Source organism: Petaurus breviceps, unplaced genomic scaffold, assembly GCF_028583685.1.
Source record: "Petaurus breviceps papuanus isolate PSGF00001 unplaced genomic scaffold, PetGlider_PUasm1.0 182, whole genome shotgun sequence".
In the NCBI taxonomy this organism is placed as follows: Eukaryota; Metazoa; Chordata; class Mammalia; order Diprotodontia; family Petauridae; genus Petaurus; species Petaurus breviceps.
Window position 1 is genome coordinate 5,175,774 of NW_027185786.1, and position 26,004 is coordinate 5,201,777.

Consider the following 26,004-nt stretch of genomic DNA (forward strand, 5'->3'; position numbering starts at 1 on the left):
ATGATTTTGGAGCATAAAATAAAATACACAGGATTACAATGAAACCAATTATACTGAAATATAGTCATTAAAAAGTTCACCAACACCTATTTAAAAATCCTTAATCTAACCCATATGACATTTTCTGTAGGTACCAGTAGAACCCAAATGCCTGTCCATCTGATAGTCTGTGATCTCACCACATGACTACTCACCCTCTTCTTTTCTGATCATATATTTCCTCAATGATACCTCTTATACCACTAAACTTATGCTTAAGTTGTCACTGAAAATATCCTGTAGCTACAGCAAAAAAGTCATAAAGTCCTTAAATTAAAAGTGAAGTAAAACTAAACTGACTTTGAAAATTTTAAAACTAAGGGAAACCATTAAGGTGTAACAAAAATCAAGACTGGGAATCACTAATCTAAAAGGACTTTAAATGAAGCTTTAAAAAGGCAAACTTTTTATTTTTTTTTTTTTAAAGCAATCGGGGTTAAGTAACTTGCTCAAGGTTACACAGCCAGTTATTTCTGGGTGTGGTGCTGAGTATCTGAGCCCGGATTTGATCCCCAGGTCATCCCGACACTGGAGCCGGTGCTCTTACCTGCTGAGCCACCTGGCCGCCCCTAAGCAATTGGGGTTAAGTAACTTGCTCAAGGTTACACGGCCAGGTATTTCTGGGTGGGTGCTAAGTGTCTGAGCCCGGATTCAATCCCCAGGTCATCCTGACACTGACACTGGAGCCAGTGCTCTTCCTCGCTGTGCTACCTGGCCGCCCCCAAACTTTTTATTTCAATGCTGGTAAAGTCTAGTGCCCTGGGATCCTAAATCAACAGGAATGAAAAGAAATACCCTAGTCTCTAAGATTAGAACCAAGCTCTCACACTATTACATTTATATCTGCCAGAGGAGATCTTCCTTCTTGATGCCAATCCTTTTCCTTGCAAAAAGGAGAAAGGGGCACAAAATGGAGAAAAAAATTATGATCCCTTACCTCTATGTACAGCAGACTCTAGACACATCAGAAGGTAGGAGAGCCTGGCTTCTCTGGACCGGGGAAGGTTTTCCACATTACATCGATATTTCTTCAGATCACTCTTACAAGATTTTGCCAGTGAATAACTGACTTTGTAATCTTGGGCAATCAGCTTTTGTCGAGTTGTCAATGCCTCCCGACACTGAAAAAAAAAAACAAACAAAAAAGGAGAGAGAAAAAGAGGGAGGAAACAGAGGGGTATAAGGACACACATTACTCTGCTGTTCACATGCATTCTCTAAAACAAGAAAATCCACAGCTAAGAATATCAGTTGTTTCATCAGCTGAGACTGTTGACAGAAAATCTACTTTCAAATTTGGTTAAGGTTCAATAATATGTGAGGCTGAAAACTTTCGTACAAGAATTAGGGGAAAAATGCAAGTTGGTTTTGCTATCAAAGGAGCAGCTGCCATAGCTGGAAGGACATCTAAGAGATGTCCCAAAGTCATCTTTACCTGTTTATAATGACTTCACCACTAATCTTACCAGAATCAAAATGGCAACTGGCATAAATATCTGAAAGTTTTATCTTATGAATTTTCATTACATGGAGCTTTACATCTTTAAAAAGATTTGAGAGTACAAGGATACACAAAACTAATATCGTTAATCACTTCCTAAGCAGCACAAGAATGTTAATCAGCTGAGAGAATTATTTTCAAAACTACAAAATATTTCTGATGAATATTCAGCGCATAGACAAAAACCAAAGAGTAGTGTCAATATATATCAGGACAATTGCTAAAATGTATACATGTAGTACCACCTGATATTATCTTTTTAAAAAATTATTTTATTTAAATTTATAATAAAACAAGCATTTCCATAACAGTATGTGTGTGTGTGTGTGTGTGTGTGTGTGTGTGTGTGTGTGTATTTTTTTTTTGCCTTTTGGAGGGCAATTGGGGTTAAGCTACTTGCCAAAGTTACATGGCTAGTTTTTTTGTGTATGTAAAGTGTCTGAGGCCGGATTCGAACTCAGGTCCTCCTGACTCCGGGGCCAGCACTTTACTCGCTGTGCCACCTAACCGCCCCCACAGTATAATTTTTAAAAAGATAATTGTACATGAAACTGCAAATCTATTATGTACAACTTGCTATTCCTTTTAAATATATAATAAAGTTATCATGAAATTTTTTTCTTCCTCCCCCCAACCTTGCCCTAGAGATGGCTACCATTAGACACAAATATGTACATGCATATGTGTATACACACACACACACACACATATATATGTAAAGTCATTCTATACATACTTTTATTAATAAATTCTTTCTCTGGATGCAGATAGTATCTTCCTTCATTATGTCTTTTGTAGTTAATCTGGATATTTACAATAGTCAAAATGACTTCTTTGCTCAAAGTTGTTCTTAAAACAATATTGCTGTTATTGTATACAATGTTCTCTCTTGATTTTCTAAGCCCAAATTTTCTGGAAATTATGGACAATAGGAATAGGTGGAGGACTGACTTCATAAGTAAGTAAATGTCTTATATGGTATGATTCTGTATTAATTACACTAGCACTAGGGAAAGCAACCTCTTCCCCGTCAAAACACATTCTATTCTGTAGCCTGGCTGATACCTATAAAACCTAAGATCACATATCTAGACTGGGAAGGGATGTTAGAGGTCAGAGTCCAACTTCCTCATTTTACAAGCAAGGACACTTCTAATTAGGGAGGTTAAATGTGCCTGAGGCTACACAGAGAGCAGTCAGGAATGGGATTTGTATGTAAGTCCTCTCTTTCCAAAGTCTCTGATACTTCCATGTTAGTACTGCTTTTTCTAACGGCACAATTAGTCATTGATTCCTTTATTTAAAGCCCAAATAGGGGTTTTGGATAATTAAAATAGAATTCCTATGGGAAAACTATGTCTCACCAGTTATTTACATGTTGTGGTAAATGAGTTTAAGAGAGAAAGTTTTGTGAAAAAAGAAGGCTTCAGAGTGTCTGAAGCTGAGGAAAAGTGCTTGAGATAGAATAGGGAAGATCCGCTTATTTCAGAACCATTCTCACCTTTTCACTCATTGATTCTTCAAATTTGTGGTTGAAGAGGCACTTATATACCCTGCCTTCACCAGCCTGTGTCTGAAAGATGGGAAATATACATTAGTCATCGTAGAAATTGAGGCTAATTTATAAACCAAGGAGTTACACTGGGAACCAACCATATTGTAACAGCACACTTATATGGAAAATCTGCCTTTAAAGCTATCCAAAAGTCAAGTGCACTTGAACAAATGGCTTAGCTACTAGTGCAAATTAGGAACTCTGGACTGACCACAGAGATCTGAGGGTTGGGGAGAATAAATGAAGACTGAATTTCCTTCCTGTGATCCTTGGCTATTGTCTTTTGTTCACATAAAAAGTGCTAGTTAAGAGAAAAAAAATACTTCACACTGGATTTAGTCACCCTCCTATACCATCTAAGTGAAACTCAAAAAATGACAATGATTGTTACAGCTTTTAATTCAAGCTATGTGCAGAGCTGAAATAAACATACTTCACGGATATTCTTTGTTCAAAGGGTAGGTACAAGATATTCTTTATTAGGTACTAGTAAAACAAGAATTCTGCTAAAGCATTTGGAGGGCACCACCCAATTCTTGGCACAAAAAAAGCTTGCCAATATCCTGGCATAGGGAAAAACACGCATAAGCAAATAGCAAAACTATGGCCAAGGAGCGCTAAAAACCAGCTTCTTTAGAGAAGATCGAAGTATAAATCAAATGGTCTGTTTCAGGATGGGAAACTCAGTAATAAAGTAAGTTGGCATTCCTAAAGATGACAGAGGGGAAAAGGCACTCAGAAACAGTCTGCTGAGATTAACACTGGAAATGCTTGAAGCCACATGAAACCAATGAAAACAAACTGACTATCCCTTATCATATTCCTCATGCCAATCTTACCCACTCTAGGTTCCAATGGTTTCTCTTAGTGTGATGGTTTGATCTTTTCAGGGGGAGGGTGGGACCATGGGAAAAAAGAGAAAAGAAGGAAAGAATATTCTCTTTTGAGCTGACTCACATTTTCACAAAAACGCTCCCGATCATCTCGGCAAGCGAAATACAAATGCCGATCCAAGTGGAAATCATCCGAGGACAGCTCAGCCACTCGGAGAATGGCTTTTTTGCAAGGTTCTGAGACTTGAAACCGGGGGTCTCTTTCTTCTGCTTCTTTTACCAGGCCTTTCTCCAAGCAAGCCACCACCTCGCCTTGTGAATGTGCATCCTGAAACACAACAGAGATCCCCTAATACCAGAGATTCTCTGCTACATGATTAGTTGTCCTGATTTTATTTTAACTTTCTAAAGTACTGGGATCACTCTATACTTCATACCCAAGTATAAAGTGGGGTCTCAAATAAACATCAATTGCAAAAAATAGTGCCGAAACTCACAGTTATGCTAATCAGAAACCAAAGATGACCTGACCATCCTGAGGCACCCCTGAACCTAAATCTCTTGATCAAAGTAGAATCACATAAATGTTGTGAATGGAGACAGGAGCAGGTGGGCTGGTCACCTTTAGAATTAAGAAATGGCATTTAAAAAAATTCAAGGTGAGCACTTTGATGCTCTTTTAAAAATCAATGCTCATACTAATACAGAAACACTTTTGTTCAGTGTCAAGTGCTAGACGATGGAAATCTTCCTACTCTCTACGGAACAGCTGGTTCTCAAATACTTATACTTCTAGGCAGGTTAAAGAGAGAGAGAAAAAAGAAAGTCAGAAGAAAAGCACTCCATGGAAGTTTGTAGTCACTGTTCTTACTCCCTTTCTCTCTAGACTGTTAGGCTCCCACTTAAACACCTATGATTCAGAGTGAGAATACTTTCCTCCAATGTATCTGGTTTTGTCTTAATACGATTTAACAAGATTACCACCATTTAAGCATACTGCTTTTGAGTATTTTCCTAAGATCATCAAATTATCTTTAATTGCATAGTTGCTTGATCACCATGACAACAAGTTGCTGTTTTTTGCAAAGAAGAGAAGACTGGTCAGCAAACATAAGCTGTGTCAATGGCACATAGGAAACTTCCCAGAAGATTTTCTATTCAAGTTCCTACTCCTATATTTGGGAACATTTGCTTTATCAACTAAAGAGAGATACTTTCTAATACTAAGAGTCTAATTTTTATTGATGCATACAAACTACTGGAGGACTGGATTAAAAAGGAATGAGGTTTTCTGTTACATCTCAGAATGGGGTTAGGGATTGAACTCAGTGAATTAGAGAACAGCCAGGTGAGGACATTGCTCATCAGCTGAATCTGCTCTTCTGGGCTGCCCCGGTGGCCTCTTCACTAGGTCACATGGCCTCTCACCTCAAACTAAGGCCAAAGGCTTGGGGGCAGGGCTGGGGGTGGGATGGAGAACCAGCCCACCCCCCCCACTCCCCCAGGATGCCCAGAACCAGGAAAGCAGATTGTTGCCTTGTTCTAAACTATCTAGCTAAATATAAATACTGGGTAGAAAACACTCTATTCGGGCTATCACAGTGCTGACAGACCAATATAAATGAAGCAACCCAAAAAAGCAGAGACAAGAACTTGTGCTTAAGAGGGAAAGGCATGTTGTAGTCAGGAAGTGCTGAAATCCAAAACTTTCAGCCAGGGATATGTTAGGTCATCTGTTTACTACACTACCCTGATCTTGTCCTTCTCCTGGGAAATAAGCTAAGGAGCATAATGCTTACATAAAAAACCAATTGAGATATTGTTTGCCATTTAATGGGGAATAGTCTAATAACAGACATTTCTGGGAATCTCTGCCTACTACACCTTTCCAACCTGTTAGCCCATCTTTCAGATGATAAAATAAACCTGACTAGATCTCTGTTTTACCTGAACTACTTACTACTCAGGATTTCTTTAGAACTTATCTAAACAAAGATAAGGCTTACCAGACACAAATAGGTTAGTGAGCACCTTTCCTGAGTACAGGGTATGATCTGAAGGGTAGGGGGGAAGGGAGGAGGAGGGAGGAAAGAAAGAGAAGGAAAGAAGAGAGAGAGAGAGAGAGAGAGAGAGAGAGAGAGAGAGAGAGAGAGAGGGAGGGAGGGGTTGGTCATTATAGCAAGACCAGAAAGGGAAAGAGACATCCATCCACAAGTGAGCCAGAGAATGGCTAACTGAGAAAAGCAATTATTCTGGAATAATGGCTCCTCCAACATGCCTGGTTCAATCTGGAATTTGTTTTTCTAAAAATAAGGTGACATTTACTTTGAACTTTCTATTTCACAGTCAATGGTATTTAACATAAAACAAAACATCATAGCATTAAAAATACATCTGGACTGAAGCTGGGTCTCTCTCAGTAACATATTAATATTAATATTGATTACATTGCCCTGTTGTCACCTTAGCAGACACAGGGCTCTTGGGGGATAGGACAGAGGCCAGGTAGAGTTAGAAGGCATCTTGGAGTCCATGCAGTCCAATGGATACTTGAAAAAAGAAACTTTTACACATTATCAAAAGTGTTTAGCCTGTGTTTTACACATATATAACCTAGATCAAATTGTTTACCAACTTAGGGAGGAGGGAGGGAAAGGGAAGAGAAAATCTGGAACTCAAAATTTTACGGAAAAAAAAAAAAGAATGTTATGATTTGTCTTTGCTATCAAAAGCATTTATCCGACTTCCATTTGGAAACCTCTAAGGAGGAGGCAAGGCAGGAAAAAGTGAGAGCAGGGCTGAGGCACTGAGCTGGCAGCACCATGAAGAGTTATTGTCCAAGGGCAGATGCTGGTAAAGTGGCCTGAAAAGAGTGAGGAGGGGCAGGCCTATAGCTGGGTACAATATGGAATGGTGTGCTGCTAGACTCCAAGGACCTAGGTGGTCAAAGGTAGAGTGACAATTTACTCCCCAAGGTGTCCCCCCCCCCCCCGTTTCTTGCATCCTTTTCTCTCCAACTTCTCTCTAATCACCCTCCTCCTTCACCCTAGCCTCCATTCCTACAGATTTATAAAAAATGATGAAAAGATCACCTAGATGAATTTCTGGGGAAAATGGGCAAAATAAGTAGTTAACTCTAAACAATGGCATATCAACACTCAGGACTGATTTAAATAGTGCTAACTTAAAAGAAAACAAAAATCCAGCAAAACAGGCAAATTTATAGGATAATAAAATACATACTATATAGTAAAACATATACCAAGTAATCTGATATATTTTTGCCTCTCTGTCTCACTGAACTCCATCTCATCTCAGCAAAGAGGGTTAAGAAGGGCAGAAAGGAGAATTCAGGGGCAAAGAACACAAAATGCCAATATTAGCAATGGAAATATATCATTAAACAAAGAGTCCAATGGAGCTCCTGAACTATAATTAGTGCCATTGGCATATACTGAAACCTGCACTCTCCCCACCCCCTGACCCATATATTTCCCACAAACTATCTTTAAACAGCTCTAGCTGTACAAGGGGCTAAGAAGTCTTTATCAGAAAGCACACTGATTTAAGATGACTGAAATGTTTTCATGTAAATTTTATTTTTCACCACACCCAGCTAAGCTACTGATCAGTAAAAACAAACTTCTAATGAAATAGAAAAAGAAAAGAAAAACAGGTGAAGTCTCCCATTACTTATATAATACCTCCATGCTGGGCTTGTAATTTATTTCCTGAACTCCTCCTCCATTTCTTCTTTTAGCTCAGACTCCAGTGACAACACTGCTTGTTTCTGTCTCTGATCTAAACCCCAATGCTTGCCAGCACACTTCCCTCCTCTGGTTTTTCGTTCTATTCGCAGGTGTTATCTTTACTACACTGCTGTCCCAAAGCCATAATCTGGTCACAGCTTTTACCCCAAGTCTCAGAGATAGTTCTAAGGCCAAATTTGTTCCCTTGTGTTCAGCTTTCTCATTTACTTCAGTCATCACCTACCGAATGCATATGTCTATAGACAATTAAGGCCCTTAGTTTTATTGCCCGCTTCTCTGATTTTGTCTCTTGTGAATCTCTGTGCATCCCTACTGCTACTATGTCTATACACAGATCTGCTCTGTGGCCTGTAGTTTAGCAGACATCAATCATTTCTTCCTTTCTCTTAACCTTCTTAGTTTACAGGTTTTTGATTAGCTTTGCAAGATTGTAGGTCAGAGGTAGAAAGGTCAAAGGTAAACCCAAGGAATATTTCCATTAACTAAATCAAAGAGTTCTTCTTTTATGATGATCATAAACCTAAGGGAATGACCTTACCTAGATGGAGTTATTTCCTGTTCTAAGTCCAGCTACCAATTTAGTCCATTTGCCTGAATCTTGGTTTTCCTTCTTAACTTTATACACAGTTCCTTAAAATAAAGTGACTGGGCTTTAAGATAATTTAAAACTGCTTTCTCATTGTTTCTAAAAACAGAAGCAGGGAGAAGCTTAGTTTGCTATCACATAGGTCTCTATAAAATACTCAGTGCTCTCTGTACTTGCTGGACCGAAGATCTTTGGTCTTCTATCACTCGTGGAATGAAAGCAGAGCCCCCTGGCAGGACCTCTGGAGCTAAATGGGTCCAAGACTCCTGGCATGAGCATCCAGGTAGATGAATAGAAGATGGCCAGAGAATAAAGTGAAATAAGCCCATAAGGACAGAAGGGGTTTCAGGTAAATGGTTAGGTCTCATAACCTCCATAGTAAACTTTCCCTTCAACTGAGCCCTTACCCAGGATACAATTCTATCTTTTGATATTTCTAGACAACAGTTACAAGAAATGACTCAGAAGTTGGATTTGTGATTCCAAAATGTGTATATATATATATATATATATTTCAAAAGTGTAACATTAATATTAGTGCCATTATCCTTTTAATGGCTCTATTTACTTCTTATTAAAGTCAACCACTTTCATAGTCTGAGTACTCCCTAAGGAGCAAAACCCTAATATTAATTACAATGACTGAGGTATCACACTACAAAGCTTGGGCCACAATACCGTGTCCATGGATAGACAGTTTTATTGGCTATAGTTTTCAGACAGACTTTTCCTCTAAACTCGAATTTCCATGATTCTCAAACTGAAGTAAATTTATTTCCCAGACAGTCTCAGCTTTAACCATTCTTCCTATCTGAATAATACATTTGGGAATTCACACACACAAATATTTAAAAATATGAGAATACAAGAAAAATGAACAAAACAATGAACAAAAATTGCACATTTGTATACAAACCTCCCAAAATCTAAAGATGCCCATGGTTAGAAAAAAATTTAGTTACAGAACTAAAACCTGGACTTAGTAGGCTGGTGCAAAATGACAATGTGTCTAATAAGCTGAGTATTCTACACTGGATTTGTACATAGCCACCAGAGAGGAAAACTGCCTCATAACTGTTGCTATGAGTATTTAAGAGTGGGAGAGACAACATTTTAATCCCCCTGCGTTCTTTTCTAGTTATACTAAAGACTAAAAACAATAGCTAAGAACTTAAGAGAGTTCTAATTCCTGCTAATAAACCTTTATCCATTGCTCAGTTACTACTTTTGAAAAGTGGAATCTACCACTAACTATCTCCACAGAGCACAGGAGAAAATGAGTCAACTATTTAAATTCATGGGTAAAAGTTATTCATTGAGAATAAAAGTGATAATGCAAGCCAAGGCCTACAATTAATTTCCTAAATTGGGAACCTCCTCTTTCAATTTTACACAATTTTTATTCTGCAGTTTATATGTATTTTGAATATACACTCATTATCATTTTAAACAATGTGTTCAAGTTATCATGGTAACTAGTAGGAAGGGGATGGACTCCCTTCCTTTTAGTCCCCGGAGGGCGCCAGTTCAAACCTTACCACTATGGCCAATACAGAAACTCCATTTTATTACCAGCAGCAGTCTTGCACTTGATCATCTGCCTTCTCATGCTGATCAGCAGCACCTAAATCTTCATTTTCTAGGCTGCCTCAAGACAAGTAAGGGAAACATGGGCATCAGTTTGTCTCTCTCAGGTGATTAGCAGACTTCAGATAAGCAAACCACCATTTGGGAGCACACAGCATGCTTCCTGAGCATCAGCACACACAGGAGACTGGGTCTTCCTGGGAAGCGGCACGTGGGAAAAAGGGCTCAGGAACATCAGTCCTTCTTTGGGTCAAACAAGGGCAAAACAATCCTCAATATGTTCTCAAATATATTTGGTATAGAAAGATGGACCAGATCATCACGAAAAAGGCAGATCCATGGGCAAAATGGACACAAACAAAAGCCCCATCAGTTCATACTCCAACATGGTAGAAAAATCCTCATCTCTGTCATATCACACTAATTCAATCTACTTTTCTCAAGCTTTTAGGCCCTTATAAGCTGGTACAAATTATGCATTTATGATGCAGAGACAACAGGAAACAACCTGAAATAATACTCCATCTGGTCAATTATGTTGATTATTACAAAGATAAACTGTATTTCTGCCCATACCCATTTTGTGTTTTAGAGCCTTTGCAACTGGGGGCGGATGGACTAGTGGGAGGAAAACTGGCTGGGAAGCAGTAATTCAGCGAGGTGACAAAGGCCTGCAGCAGAATGACAGCCATTTCAGCAGAGTATGGTGGAACATAGAGTATGGGAAAGCAGATCTGGAGAATAGGCTGAGGCCAGATGGTGAAGTGCTTTAAATGACACATTCGCATTGTCTTTTATCTCAGAGGGAACAGAAAGTAAAAAGCTACTGAAGAATCCTGGGATGGGCAATGGCAAAGTCAAACTTGGACTTGTGTAGATTACTTTGACAACTGTGTGGTAGCAGGATTGGAGAGGGGAGAAGAAGGAGGGAAAAACACAGAATAACAAGCCCAATTAGGAAGCTACTGAAATAACTGAGATGTGATGGAAGGAGGGTCTAATTCATGAATGGGGAAAAAGGCAGGGATGTGATAACTGTGGAGGTAAAACAGACAGATATATGGTAAGCGATCTTCTCACGATCCGTTTCATTCATCCCTCCCATGTATTAAACAGGTTGCCAAACCCTCTCGTTTCTTTGTGTACAATCTCTTTCCCATTGGTCTCCTTGGGTCAGCGTCAAAGTCTTCTCATGGCTCTTCCTGCGTCTAGCCTGACCTGCTCCCCCATACAACGCCTACAAGGTGAATTGCCTAAAGAGAGGATCTGAAGCCACCACTCAGTATTCCTCCTTAACTCCTTCTCAGTACAGTGGGATCACACAAAAGCCCCTGGTTGGCCTTCAAATCTCTTCAAGACATGGCTACTTTACTTCTATTAAGTGTTACTCTCTCCTGGCAACCCCCCACAAATGTACCAGCCAGTCCAACCTGCTGCCCCTCACATACCATATGTCATCTGCTGTCTACCTGCCTTTGCACTGGCTGTGTGCCTTGTCTCCTTCCTCACCTTTGCCTACTGGAATCACAGGTTGTCTTAAAAATTCAACTCAAGTGTTATCTTTTAAACAAAGGGCCATGCCTTGTCCCCTCTTAAGCAAAATGTGCACTTACTTCATATAAACCTAAATCTGCACATAGTGTCTCCTCCACTGGAATGCAAACTCCTTATTGTTTTTGTCTATGTGCAGCTTCCTTCAGCAAAGGGAACAGGTGCTGAATAAACTCCTGATTGATAATTAACAAGTGCCTCATCATTCTGAAGATAAAAGCCCTCTTAGCACAGAATAATTCTCCCTAGTATGCCTCAGATAAATATTTAAAATATGTTAGCAAGCAAACCAGATAAACCATACGTCCACATTCTCTATTTCAAGAAAGAAATAAGATACTTTTTCCTATACAGTACCTCAGAAATGTACAGAATGGGTAGTCATACAACAGTCTGATAAGATGATTAATTAAGGGAAGGACAGACTGAGGCTGCAGAGTACTGCTTCTTCCATTTCCATGATCTATTTCCTAGATGGTGCCTGAGGGCTCATTTCCTGGCCAAGAAAGACATCCCAACCAGTGTAAATTTTAATCCTATCACTCAGAGAGTCCGAGAGGGAGGAGGTAGCTCGGTGACAATGAGCAAGGGTTCTCTTCTCTTTCTGATAGGAAAGTTGGGCTAAAAGAGCTTTATGATCCTATTAGATACACATAATTTCTGTAACACTGGGTTCCTAAATCTTTTAAATTCTGTAAATCCAAGAGGCCCTTGTGGCCGTCCTGACACGGCTACCTTTTCCCCCAGACGGACGCTTCCGCACTTCAGAATGTTGATGTCATTTCTGCAATCATCCATGAAGCCACAGATTAGCCGATAGTCACTGAAGATAATGGCTGTCATCTTGGTGATGTACTGGTGACACTGGTATTCAGTAATGTTGCCTCTGTGATCCACCAAACAGGACACTAAGTAGCCCTTCCCAACGGGCTCTTCAGCACATTCTTTAATCTGTTCAACGGATAGTCATTTTAAATCAGCAGTATATGTTCATCTTAAATAATGTGACATCAAAATTCAAAGGCAAAATGATGTTTAACATGTATTCTTAGCACTGTGTCCTATGCAAACAACACTTAAGGGATTATAGCTCAGCCAAAACTTGCTTCTAAAGGGAAAAGATGGTTTAACCGCTCAATTTTGATACATTCCTCAAGCCAAGCAAAGGACACTGGTCTAGGTGGTAATCACTACGGAATTTGAAAATCTAGAAAACAAAATGAGGAATTGGTAGTAATGATTTCATGTCCTAATCTAGTGCAGGTCTGGAGGAAACATACTGTTACTTCAGGTTAAACTCCTAGCTTAAGCAAAAGGAAAAGCACATTCTTTCTTATTTGGGATAGTTATGTATTTTGCATCATTTCTGCTTGTAAGTATATTTCAAATTCAGTAAAATCCAAACTAAATCTCACAATGGCCTGGGGCAATCACATTTTCAAGTTGGTATTCAGGTCATTATGGTTATTTGGCAAAAATCCTAAGATCAGTGGGAATGTAATGGGTACAACAGGTACTTTGTGCTGCTGAAGGTGTTGCACCTGGGGTACTTGGGTAATACACTGATATGCTGTGAAACCAAGAGCCCATTTAGATAGTTACAAGCTACATCACAGGTCAGACATGCATCTCAGGTGGGGGCATCTTCTAGCCTAATGCCCCACAAATTAGTACTGTGTGCAGTCATTAGGGTTCAATTAGAAGCCTACAGAGTTACACCAGACCTGCCTCTGCACTTCCAAGACAAATGCTTCTAAGAGTTAGACCCCAATCCACTCTACTATTACCACTATGATTGCAGAGCACGTTCAGAACATATACAAGTATGAAATAAGCTCCATTAATGAAATCAGACAAATGAAAAGCAGGCAGCATTTGGTGTAATTGTGGCATAAGCAAATGAGATTTTCCCATGTCCTTGTTTGCTCTTTAGAAACCAGAAGTCTCAGAACCAAGAGGTAAGAGAATAAAACCACCTTCTGCTCTCTACTGAATAAAGAGAACCCTGCCTCATTCATCCAAAACATAAGACTCCAGAAAGTCATTAAATGGATCCTTAGTGACTAGTACAGTCCTGGGCAACATAGTAGGCTCTTAATGTTTAATAAATTGAATTTTAATTAGATATTCTCAAACTGTGGCATGGGTAGAGTATTTAATTTTGGACACTAGAACCTGCTTTTTCTAACAAAATGTGAAAACAGGACAAATTCTTGTCTACTTTATTGGGAGGTCTGCTCTGGACTGGGCCCATAAAATGAGAGGGCCCCTAGGACTTACTTTACCTCAAATATTTTTGTGTTATACTGGTTGCCAATAAGTATGAATTTTATACAACATCAAGGTTAATTTGGTGACATTATAGCTGCCAAACTGGCAACACCATATATTTGGGTTTCATTATGAATGAATGGCATCTCCTAGTGCCTCTGAAGTCCAGGACTGAATTGTTGGAAATGTAATTTTTCACATTCAGAGTCATTCCTGTGTTCTTGCTTCCTACTCTATACTGGCTTGCCAGTTATCCTCCCAGGCTGTCAGCTTTTAAGTTTAAAAGACCTCCTCAAGGGGATATGATAATGCTGATCTTCATTTATATATGGCTAGAGGAAAAGGTCCAAAGAACTTTTCAACATAGCCAACAGCAGAGCTTAAAACAAAAAAAAAGAACCAGTAACTTCAACATTTGGGTCCTTTTGGGGACCCTGATATTTAGGGACCAGTGATTTAATGTACTTCAGCCCCAGGTAAGCTGTAAAATCTGACAATATGGCAGCAAGAGCTGCTGTTTTGCTACTCAATTTTATGGGAACTCATTTGGGAACCAAAAAGACCTTATGATTTCCAGTCTGAGTCAATATGGTCCTAAGGAAGAACAGTAGTCACATGGTGAGCTTGGTTTATCCTGCTTTATAAGGCCTCCAACCAGCTTTTTATCTCAACCCCACCCCACCCCACCCCACCCCACAAAAAAAACAAACACAAATTATATAAAACGGAAAGTGTTTCAGTTCTTTCCCTTATGCATTTGATCTAACATATAAATATTTTTCCCAGGGGCGGCTAGGTGGCGCAGTGAGTACAGCATTGGCCCCGGAGTCAGGAGGACCTGAGTTCAGTTCTGGCCTCAGACACTTAACACCCACACAAAAATATTAGCCGTGTAACCTTGGGCAAGTTACTTAACCCCAACTGCCCTCCAAAAAGCAAAAAAAAAAATTATATTTTTCCCAGTAAAGACTATTGTCTACCCACAAATTCCTTTATAACTTACTTCTGATATAGTAGATTTGCAGACTTCTCTGGCCACAGATTCAAATTTCGGATCTGTAGTTAGATTCAGTTTATAATTCCATAATAACTGGGGTAAAGGGGGAAAAAAGCCAGATTAAGATGATAGAACATTTAGCACCATTACTGGTTAAGTTACTTCAAAAGACAAAAGTCCATCACAGGGAGGCAGATAAAACACAATTATATTCCAAAGTAACAAAGACACCAAGATTACATGTTACCACATTCTTAGTTGTAAGGAAGAAAAAACTGATCTGATGGAACAAAAGTAAAACCACTAATAAGACACCTTTCAAAAACACGTACAAAGCTTTGGATTCAATCATTAGAAGGAAAAAAATCAGAGCTTTTACAAACAAGGAAATGCAAGGAAAAACCAGAACATAGATAAGGTTGCCAATTTTAATTTAAAACAGAGTGCCAAACATTTAAGCACCTATTCCAGACTTTTAGTATCAGCTTCATTAATGCTGAGTCAATAATAGGTCAATTTTATAGAGGGAAATTAGCATCTAGTGTGAACCTATCTTTTTTTCCTCTAGCTCTTTTGACATGAAATGACTCAGTTCAGGTGATTCTTGGAACCAAACCAATAACTCCTACATTCATATTAAGAAACAGAGAAGTAGTCTCCAAAATTTACCTTCTGAGTTTGGCTAATGTGGGGCAGTCACAAAGCCAAGTACAAGGTTTGGGAGAGATACTTTTCTCTCCAAAAGTCAGCAGGAATAATATCTATTTCCCCAAAAAATGTTTTACAGAGTCCTGAGGTGCTTCTTGTGTCCTGGACATTGTGAAAGCACGAGCACAGATTTAAGGGATTGAACAGTTCGGGAAAATGAAATGGGAACGAATGGAGGAGAAGGGAACAGCAGAGTATCAAGTTATATATGACAACTGCACCCAAAAAGAATCCAGGCAATCTGAGAGATACAGTGGACACGGAATTGACTGGATGTTTAGACACCCATTATTGGACAGATAGTGGGGACTCCATACATGCTTATCAACAGATTTAAATGGCCAAGATCAGCATCCAACCATCTAGCCTGCACTAATCTACAATGTTAAACATTTTTATTAGGGAGACTAGTAAATCATTAGGGGCACATGATAGACCCTCAAACAATACAACCTTACATGTAGAGGGTTTTCTTTCAAAAACAAACAAAAAAAAACCCACTACTATCGTGTCCCTGGGCTATTTTTCAATCCTTTACAAATGAAACCCATTTAACTTGTTCCTATAGGTTATGGGCCAGCTCATCTGCGTTAGATTCTCCATTGCCTGGATTCTTCCACAACTTAGCTATATAGTAAATGTTGTAGGCATTATCTGGGTTGGCTTTTCATTAGTCCTTGAAATAATACTTCTCTAGAAGAAAATATCTAGGCCACTTGTTTGAAATAGAATAAAACCTCATCATGGAAGTTAATATCCTACTTTCACTGTATATTCTGCTTTTATATATTTAAGCCTTGATACTTCAAATTGATTATATGTTCTTTCAATCAATAAGTTTTTATTGCAATTACTATGTGTCAGGAACTGAGAAAGCAAACACAAAAAATGAAACAGAAATTTATATATTTGTATTCTAAGACAACTTGAACATATATGAGAAAACATATACAGGATAAATACAAAACAGCAGCAGTGGGGGCTGGGAGTAGGCAGGAAGGAATCCTTGAAAGTAAACAATATTATACTTCTTTATAATGATCTTTACAGCTTTGCATACAGCAGTCACTTGAGTATTTGGTTATACTATAAAATCTAAACATTATCTTGAACTCAAGATGAAGATCTGCATCCCAACAGAACCCTGACCCAAATTGAAAGAAGTTTCAACCCCAATCAATCTTAAATGTGAATTTCTATGCTGAACATATCCTGAGGAATATTGCCTATCCCTGAAAGTCTTTTTATATCAGATTACATTTTATATGAAGCACATAATTTGGCTCTCTATAAATATGAATACAGGAACTAGTTAATGGTAAATCTGTGATAGGGTTTTATGGTTTTAAAAAGTGGTAGTACAAAAAGAAAAAAAAAGGTAATACCTATCAACTAGAATTTGAAACCATAGCAACACACATGCTACATTTGATCAACTAATGCCCAAGGACACTATGAGAAAATTAATAGCTATGTTATAGTACTAATTAAAATTTATCAATTAATTAATGGGGCAGGTAGGTGGTACAGTAGATACACTGCCAGGCCTGGAGTCAGGAGACCTGAGTTCAAATCCAGCCTCAGACACTTCCTGGCTGTGTGACCCTGGTCAAGTCACTTTACTGTTTGCCTCAGTCTCCTCATTTATAAAATGAGCAAGCGAAGGAAATGGCAAACACTCCAGTATCCTTGCCAAGAGAACCTTAAATGTAGTCACAAAGAGTTGGAAACAACTGAATAATTAATTAATCTAAAGAACCAAAAACGACACAAAAGCTGATGCCTCAAAACCAGTCTGCCAATCTTCCATTCTACTGCTCACTAGGTTTGCTCAGTGAGAGTTTCCAAGTAAAAAAATCAATTTTAAGATGACTAGTAATCAGAAACTGAATTCTAGCTGATGGAGTCATGGAGCTCAGCTCTCCTGATCTTCAATAATGTTTGTGATTCACATTATTAGAAAAGTACAGCTTTGGCTTCTGGCAAAGAAATCCTGCCCTAGAATAGAACATAAATTTGTTGAGGGTGGAGGTGATTTAATTCATGTCTTTGTATCTCCCTGCACCTAACAATGTGTTTGATACATAATAAATGCTTGTGGTTAAAGTCTATTATCTCTTATATTTGGGGGCAGGTCTGCATGGCCAGAAAGGATACTATAAAGTAAAAACAATCTTATTTTTAAAAGTACAGTCAGTACACCCTCTTATGTCCTAAATACTGGGGTCAAAGACCTGGACTAAAATATTTCTTATGTATAACCCATTGTTATTCAAATCTATTTTTTTAGAGAATAATTGCCCAGAACAAAATTTTCTGCCTATTTGAGAATTTAGATAATGGCAGATAGTCAAAGCACAATAAATATAAAGCCCAGAACAGGTCTCAAGCATTCTAATGTAAAATAAGGAACAGTCTTATGAGACTGGAAAGGGATTTTCTGCCAAGAGCCTTTGGAATATCTTCAGCACCAAAGTAAGCTAATATTGAAAGCCTCAAAACTGTACAGTACTCTTTAAATTAACTCACTGATTCATGGGTAAAAATTCTCCTTTGATTAAGACAAGTCTCTGCCAATGAGCAGAATGTCAATGGCTGGATGTTCTAGTATTTTTTCTCTATTTTAACATAAACTACAAATATAGGGGGGTAAGGTATTCCTTTTAGAAATTCAAATAGGAAGAAAATATAATTCACAATGATACTAGATCTTTTTTCATGGGAAATACAAATAGAATCAATACTTATTTGTTAACAGATCCGATATCTGGTAGTTTGTAAACACAGCTTCCTTTCTCTTCTTCAGTTTCAGCATTTACAATGTTTTATAGAACTTTGATGATTCAACATTACAAACCTTCTGTAGATGCCACTTAAATTCAAGTATAATATGTAAAAAAGAAAAGAAAAAAGGATCTCATATGGTCAATTTGACAGATTTGCTTTTTTTCACTTCCAGATTCCTGAAAACAAGGAATACCTATGTGTTGTATTAGAAAGCTGGAAAAAAAAAAGTTTAACATGGCTGTCTGTTAAGGTAACTAAGAATGCTTCAAGTGAACAAGCCTACAAATCGTAAAGCTCAAAGCAATGAAATCTATACTTACATGGTTGCAGTCTGATGAAATTTCATTGTCAGGCTAGAAGAGAAAACAGGATAAGAAAAAAGATGGTAAGCATAAAACACTCAAAATTAGTGTAAAAGATAAAAACCCACATATTCCAATTATGCTTTTAAAAATAGATTCTTCAATGAAGGGAACAACATCTACACTTAGAAAACTTGAGTCTCACGAGTGGGGGCAACCACCCAAAAGGAAGGGATGCCACAAATCATACCCAGAGATGGCAGTGTGAGGGAGGTAGACAAACTATGTAACTTCTTCAGAGATGGGGGTAGGTTCCTTGCACAACATTTCAGGACTGCAAGATGGTCAGGCATAATATAAAAGCTAAAATCCACATAAAAAAAGATAGCAAGCTATTTCAGTGAATTTAAAATGTTATCTGGTTTAGAAAAATTTCCATCTGTAGACAATTTCGTGAAAATACCCATTTTGTGAAAACAAAATCTTTGGAATTAGCTTTTTCAGAAACTATATGACGACAAAGTTTAAAGAGCTGGGTGTTATCTGAAATGGGACTTGAAATGAATGTACATTAAATTATTCACAATTTTAAGGACTTAAATACAATAATGCACTATTCCAATTCCCTTTGAGTTTCCATAGTAATTCAATATGAATGCTAATAGAATTCATCAAAATAAATCCTACTAGGCTATAGTTAAGCTATCAGGATCAAATACAGACACACCATGTCCTCAGAAATACCACAAGTTCAGATTGTGAAAAGTCAAATGCTGCTCTGGAAACAAAAAAAAAAAAATTCCCACTAGAGTAAGGAAGCAGCTTAGAAGACACGGAAAGAATGGAAAGATTTAGCCAAGCTAACGTGAAGTGAAGTAAGCAGAACCAGGAAAACAATATATTCAATGATTGTAATCAAATATTTGTTGTTATTAAGTAGCTAGTATTTGCCTGATACTGGGGATACAACAAGTACAAAGAATGAGAGAGACAACAAATTCATATACAGAATAAACAAAATCACCACATTCAAAGTTGATTGGGAGGAAAGACACTAGCTGTTGGGGAGATCTCAAAGATGGTGCCTGAGTTACATTCCAAAGGTAAAGTGTGACTGTGAGGTGAAGGACAGGAGGGAGAAAGATACAGGATGATGGGTAAAAAGGCACCAAGACGGTAGACGGAGAGAAAGAAAGCCAATTTGGCTAGAACACGTTGGGGGGAAGAGGAGCCATGTTCAACGAAGCTGGAAGGCCAGTTGGGGCCAGGCTGTAGAGGACTTTAAAAGCTAGAGAGGTGTTTCTATCTCATTGTAGAGGTAGGCAATTGGCTGGCATGGGGCTGGGGGTAAGTTGTTATAACAAAGGAAATGGAAACAACAACAAAACTAAAATTGAATGTTGGGAAATCATATAACAAACAAGATTTTAAAAACTTAAAAATTTTATTTTCAGAGATAATTCTTTGGGAAAGATGCTATAGGAAATGTAAATTATTTAAAACCAAAAGATCAATAAAAATTTATTTCAAAAACACCAGTAATGGACTTAATATGTGATATGAGTTCAAGTTACAAAGATATGGCCAAGTTTGTGAACTTGGGTAAATGGTAGAAAGTGGTATCCTCAAAAGAAAAACGTATGGCGTTTATACAGCAATTTAAGGTTGCCAAGTATTAACGTGCTGACCTCATTTGTTCCTCACAACATCTCTGTGAGGTAGGTGCTATTATTGTCATCCCAATTTTGCAGATGAGGAAAACTGAGGCAGACATGATGGGATCACACAACTTGTTGAATTATTTTGGTTGTGCCCAATTTCCATGACCCCACTTGAGATTTTCTTGGCAAAGACACTAGAGTAGTTTGCCATTTCCTTCTCTAACTTTTTTTTGTAGGGGGAAGGTAGAACAATTGGGGTTAAGTGACTTGCCCAAGGTCACATGGCTAGTTTTTTTTTGTGTTAAGTGCCCAAGGTCACATTTGAACTCAGGTCCTCCTGACTCCAAGGCCAGTGCTCCATTCACTGCGTCACCTAGCTGCCCCTCTTTAACTCATTTTACAAATGAGGAAACTGAGGCGAACAGGGTTAAGTGATTTGCCCAGGGTCACACAGTTAGCAAGTATCTGAGACTGGATTTGAACTCAGATCCTCCTGACTCCAGGGCCAATGCTCTATCCACTGCGCCACCTACCTGATTAACTAGTGTCACACAACTAGTAAGTGTCTAAGATCAAATCTGAAATAACATATTTCTATCTTCCTGACTCCAATTCTAACACTCTGTACCAGGCTTGCACAACCTGAGGCACGCCAAAGGATTTCCTCTACACACAAAGGATGTTTTCCTCTACATTTTTCAAGGGGCACCTGAAATTCTTTGGCGTGCCACAAGCTGCCCATGGGCCACAGGCCTGCTCCATACATCACGTCATCAGACTGCCTAATAATAAGAGTCAGCATTTATACAGCACTTTAAGGTTTATAAAATGCTTCTCACAACAAGTCCAACACTAGCCTCTATGACACCTGCCAAAGGAAGGGTGGATTTGGGAGGAACGGGGAATTCGTTCTGCTCTGGACAGGTAGATTGAGGTATATACGTGGGCCATCAAATCTGAAATAACCAATAAGCAGTTAAGTGTGTAAACTGAAGTATGGAAAGAGATGAGAGAGACGACAAGAGAAATTTGGGGGCCATCTGCACTGAAACGATCATTAAAAACCACAGGAACTGATGAGGTTTTCATCAGCTAAAGAATGTAAAGAAAGAAGAGATCTGGGCCCAGGAAAGACTTTAATGGTCACCTATAATTAGAAGTCATAAGATATGGCCTATATCTCAGAAAGGTAGTAGAACTGAGAGCAGTCACAAAAACCCAGAGGAAGGTGATCATAAGCTGCTATAGGCTAATAAGGCAAAATAGAGGAATTAGATTTTAACCTAGAGGCTATAGAAATTATAAGCTGTAGATGAACTTCCCTATCACTGGAATCTGTGGGGTTGGTATCCAAATCGTCTAAGGAAGAAAACTTTATAAGGGTATCTGATTCAGGTACAAGTCAGACAAGAAGGCTCGAGGGTCCTTCCAAATCAGATTCTGAGATTTTGTCAAGTTTTAAGGATTATCAGGTTAGCTAAAGACAAGAAAGCAATTTAGTAAGAAGGGTAGAAATCTTAGCACCAAAATACCCAAACTAGGTGCTGGTACTGAGCTCTCATTCCCAGCCTACCACATTTCTCAGAGACTTTGATTAAATCATTTTATCAGATTATTTCTTATTCTAATAATAGAATTGGTGGTAAATCTTGATTATTTCTGAGCTTAGAATGGGAAGAGAGGCAGGTGAAACTCAAATACTAAGAAAGTGAATACTAACCTGATTTTACATTCACCTGTATTCCCTCCTTTCCTAAGCTGTGATGAAATTCGGTTCCCTTAAATGACAAGGAATCTACAAATAATTACTAAGTAACTATGTGCAGTGAGGAGGGTGGGGAGTACAGGTGAAAGGAGGGTGGCACGAAGACCAACCAGCAGCTTTTCCAAATAGTCATGAGGTGATGAGGCCCTGCACCAATGTGGTCAGGTTATGTGAGTAGAGAGAAGGGGACCTAGAAAAGAAATGTAGTGAAGGCAGAACTGAGACTTAGCAACAAAGTGGATATGTGGGATGAGTGACAGTGGGGAGTCGTAAGGACTTACAGCCTCCCAACTAACAGAATATGCTACAGGAGAGGCTCGAGTTCCTTTATCAACCAGTTTCCCAGGTGTCTCTTTCCAATATGAATCAGCATCAGTCCCTGAAGCTTGATTTACACCCTAGGTCCAGATTCCCACTCCTTCCCCCAATGCCTGGGCCTCCTAAACACAGTCAAGAGTCCTAGAAAAGCAGAAGCACTTTAGAGATTTGGGGACTTGAGAGGCTCTGCTTTGTGCCCACCCTCTCTCGTCACCCCACTGTCACTCCCTCACACTGCTTCCCTCCCGTCCTTCTTGCTGCTCTGTCCTGCTCGGGCTTGGTCTTGAGGCATTCTACCTCTAAGCCACACGGGTCTCCTCTGCTTTTGATCAGGGCTGGAACTGATAGTCTATGTAGCCACCTCTACTTCCTGAAACTATGTATGTCTTAGGGAACATGGAACACAAGGGCTGGACTAAGAACCCTGTATCTCAAAGATAGGACCTTTTTTCTTCTCCTGGACCCTAAGACTGTGCATGACTACAGACTTACCTCACATCACACCCGTCTCAGGCTTTCTACTAATAACATAAGTGCCTTTACTTGTAATGTACTTTGTAATCCTGACCTTTACTCAAAATTCATTAAGAGTTGTAATCCTAAATTGGGAACCTGAGTAACTGGAAGGACGATGGTGCCCTCAATAGTAATAGAGAAGCTAAGAAGAAGGGAAGGTTTTTGGGGCATAAAAATTGTTTAGGACAAGTTGAGTTTTAGATGTCTATGGGATATCCAGTTTTAGATTTCCAATAGGCAGTTGGCAATGAAAGACTGAAGTCAGGAGAGAGGTGAGGTCTGAATAAAAAAATCTGGGAATTATCTGGAGAGATATGATAACAGAATACACCAAAATTTATGAAATCACCAAACAAAACAGAGAGAGAAGAGGGTGGGCCAAGGACAAAACCTTAGGGAACACCCTTGTTTAAGTAGAAGACTTTGAAGGTCTAGCAAAGGAGAATGAGAAAAGAAGGGATCAGAGAGATAGAAAAGGAGAGAACAATGTAATGAAAATCTGGAGAGGCCAGAATACGAAGGCTGATAATGTCCAAAGCTGCAGAGGTCAAGGAAGAAGAGGACTGCGAAAAGGCCACTCTAAGACCAGTAAGCACCAAACAATCTTCATTTATAATATAATTTTAAGGTCTGTCTGCAAGTGCTATTCCTACTTTATTTCTACTTTTCCCATTATTTACCTTATGCTTCTAGTTTTACTGTTTTTCCATATGAATTTTATTGTCTACCTCTATAAAGTATCCATTTGGTAGCTTTATATAACACTAAATTAATTTACATATTTTTTGCTATACAGACATAGCCCAATCATTAACAATGAATGTCCCTGCACCTATTTAAGTAATATTTTTTTAAACAATGTTTTGTAATTGTGATTCTAGTAAGTATTGAGTATGTCTTAGAGGAGTAACTTACATATGTAATGAATTTCCTTTCCTATCATTTTCTTCTAAATGTTGGTGATTTGTGGGCATTATTCTGATTTCTGCTAAGCATGACTGAGTAGAAGGAGCTCTGGATTTTGAGTCAAGAGAGTCCTGGGTTTGAATCTTACCTCCAACATTTATTATGTGACCATAAGCAAGTCACAACTTCTTTAAGCCTCAGTTTTCTGATTTGCAAAATGGGGATAATATCAACCTCAAAGTGTCATTTTAAAGAACAAATGAGACATTATGTAAAGTCCTTTATAATGCTTTAAGTACAATGTAAAGGTCAACTATTATTTTTCCCTCAAGTATAAAATAAGGAAGCTAAACTCTTCATGCCTTCTCGTCTGGACAGTTTCTGATTCAATAAAATCTAGAAAGACATAAATCAAATTTTAAAATGTATTTATTAAAGTTACTTTTGTTTCAAGGCATTTTTAAAAAGCCCATTATTTGCAGCTTATGATTATGGTTCCCTACACCCTCATCCTAATGATTCCATATAGGATAGAACCAAAGATGACCTGTTTTAGAATGAATTTGGAAGGAGAGTTTGAAGGCTTTGTCTAAGTGGTCCAAAAGTCTTCTAAAGTTCTACTGTTATTTGTTTGTAGTATCTACATCAGAATCAATAAGCAAAGTTCAGCAATGCCTCTTGGTGACCCCTAAACTCCTTAAAAATAACAGGTTCATTTTCCTAAGTGACATTAAAGTAAATTAGATAACAGACTTCATTTATAGATCACCTGAGGGATAAAGTAACTACAAATTTTCAACTATACCGTGCTATATTGTGCTTTAAAAAATTCAAAGGCCTTTCCCCCAAGATGGAGCCAAAGGTGAAGAAGGAAACCATTGTTCCTCCCCAAGACAGAAGCCAAGTCCAAGGCCTTGAAGGCCAAGAAGGAGGTGTTAAAGGGTGTCCACAGCCACAAAAAGAAGATCCAAATGAACATTCCCCACCTTCCGGCCACCCCAAGACACTAAGACTTCGAAGGCAGCCCAAATACCCTTGGAAAAGTGCCCCTCAGAGAAACAAGCTCGATCACTATGTCATCATTGTTTCCCTTGACCACTGAGAGTCTGCTATGAAGACCAAAAACACCCTAGTCTTCATTGTGGACGTCAAGGATAACAAGCATCAGATCAAGCAGACGGCAAAGAAGTTGTACGACATCAGCATGGCCAAGATCAACACACTGATCTGCCCCGATGGAGAGAGGAAAGCCTCCATCAAACTTGCTCCAGACTATGATGCTCTAGATGGTGCCAACAAAGTTGGAATCATCTAGACTGCGTCTAGCTGTCCCATTCCACTTACAGTAAAAAGTTTTCCAGTTAAAAAGAAATTTAAAAAACCTGAAGACTGTGACAGTGAATTTCTAAATACGAATATAAAGCTGACATCATAAAAAAGTTTTAGTGATATGACTCCTCCTACTTCTGGGAGGTTATTCATTAGGCGTACAGTATGCTCCCACTGACATAATTAAGTATTTTCTTAACTCCAAAGAAGCAAGAAAAAGAAACACCAAATAAAATATGAGACAGCTGATAAGAATATCACCTTCTTATCCCGGTAAAACTCCTCTTACTCCCATCAGCAAGTCAAAACAGAGTATCAATCCTCAAAACTGAAATCCTGCTAGTGATTCATTTTGACTTCATTATGGATTATTTCTGCTGTTTGTCCTCAGAAGCCACACTGTAACTGTAAGTAAGTGTGAGACTATCCCCCTTGCTCATAGGTAGGGGAAGGAAGGAAGGAAGGAAGGAAGGAAGGTTGGATCAATCATTAATGAGAGGGAACACAGGACAGGAATCTATAGTTAAAGGAACCTCTAATGCCACTTAGTCCAACCCAATTTACAGTTGAAGAAACTGAGGGCCAGGGAGCTTGTGACTTGCTGAAAGACCTATAGCTACTGTGGTATAGTGGAAAGGAAACTAACTTTGAACTCAGAGATCTAGGTTCAAGGTCTGACAATTTCTCTAGGCCTCAGTGTCTTCATCTGTAAAATTAGAGGGCTGTACCAGACAACCCCCAAGGGTCCCTGCAAGTTCCAACTCTGTGATCTTGTGACACTGTGATATATCAGAGATGGCACCTCTTCCGATTCCAGAGTGAGCATTACTTCAGCTGTATCACACTGCCTCCTAACATCATCAATGAAATCTGATTGGTAATCACAAATGTGCTAATCCGAGAAATGTTCCAATTCACCAAAGATGACTTCTGTAGGATTCTTTAGCCTCAGGCACACATACCTAGCATCCCAGGTAGGTGTGTGTGTGTGTGTGTGTGTGTGTGTGTGTGTGTGTGTGTGT

General features: G+C 38.8%; 1 protein-coding gene across 1 annotated transcript in view; it reads right to left on the reverse strand.

Annotated features, from left to right (window-relative positions):
- The window catches only part of GLG1 (golgi glycoprotein 1), a 147,153-nt gene that overhangs the window by 44,331 nt on the left and 76,818 nt on the right, over positions 1-26,004 (reverse strand). The window contains exons 2-7 of the mRNA XM_069087661.1: positions 18,506-18,538; positions 14,697-14,783; positions 12,158-12,373; positions 4,053-4,256; positions 3,042-3,113; positions 977-1,160 (exon numbers count right to left, since the gene is read on the reverse strand). Of these exons, the coding sequence (XP_068943762.1) occupies positions 977-1,160; positions 3,042-3,113; positions 4,053-4,256; positions 12,158-12,373; positions 14,697-14,783; positions 18,506-18,538 (796 nt within the window). The remainder of the gene's footprint in view (positions 1-976; positions 1,161-3,041; positions 3,114-4,052; positions 4,257-12,157; positions 12,374-14,696; positions 14,784-18,505; positions 18,539-26,004) is intronic.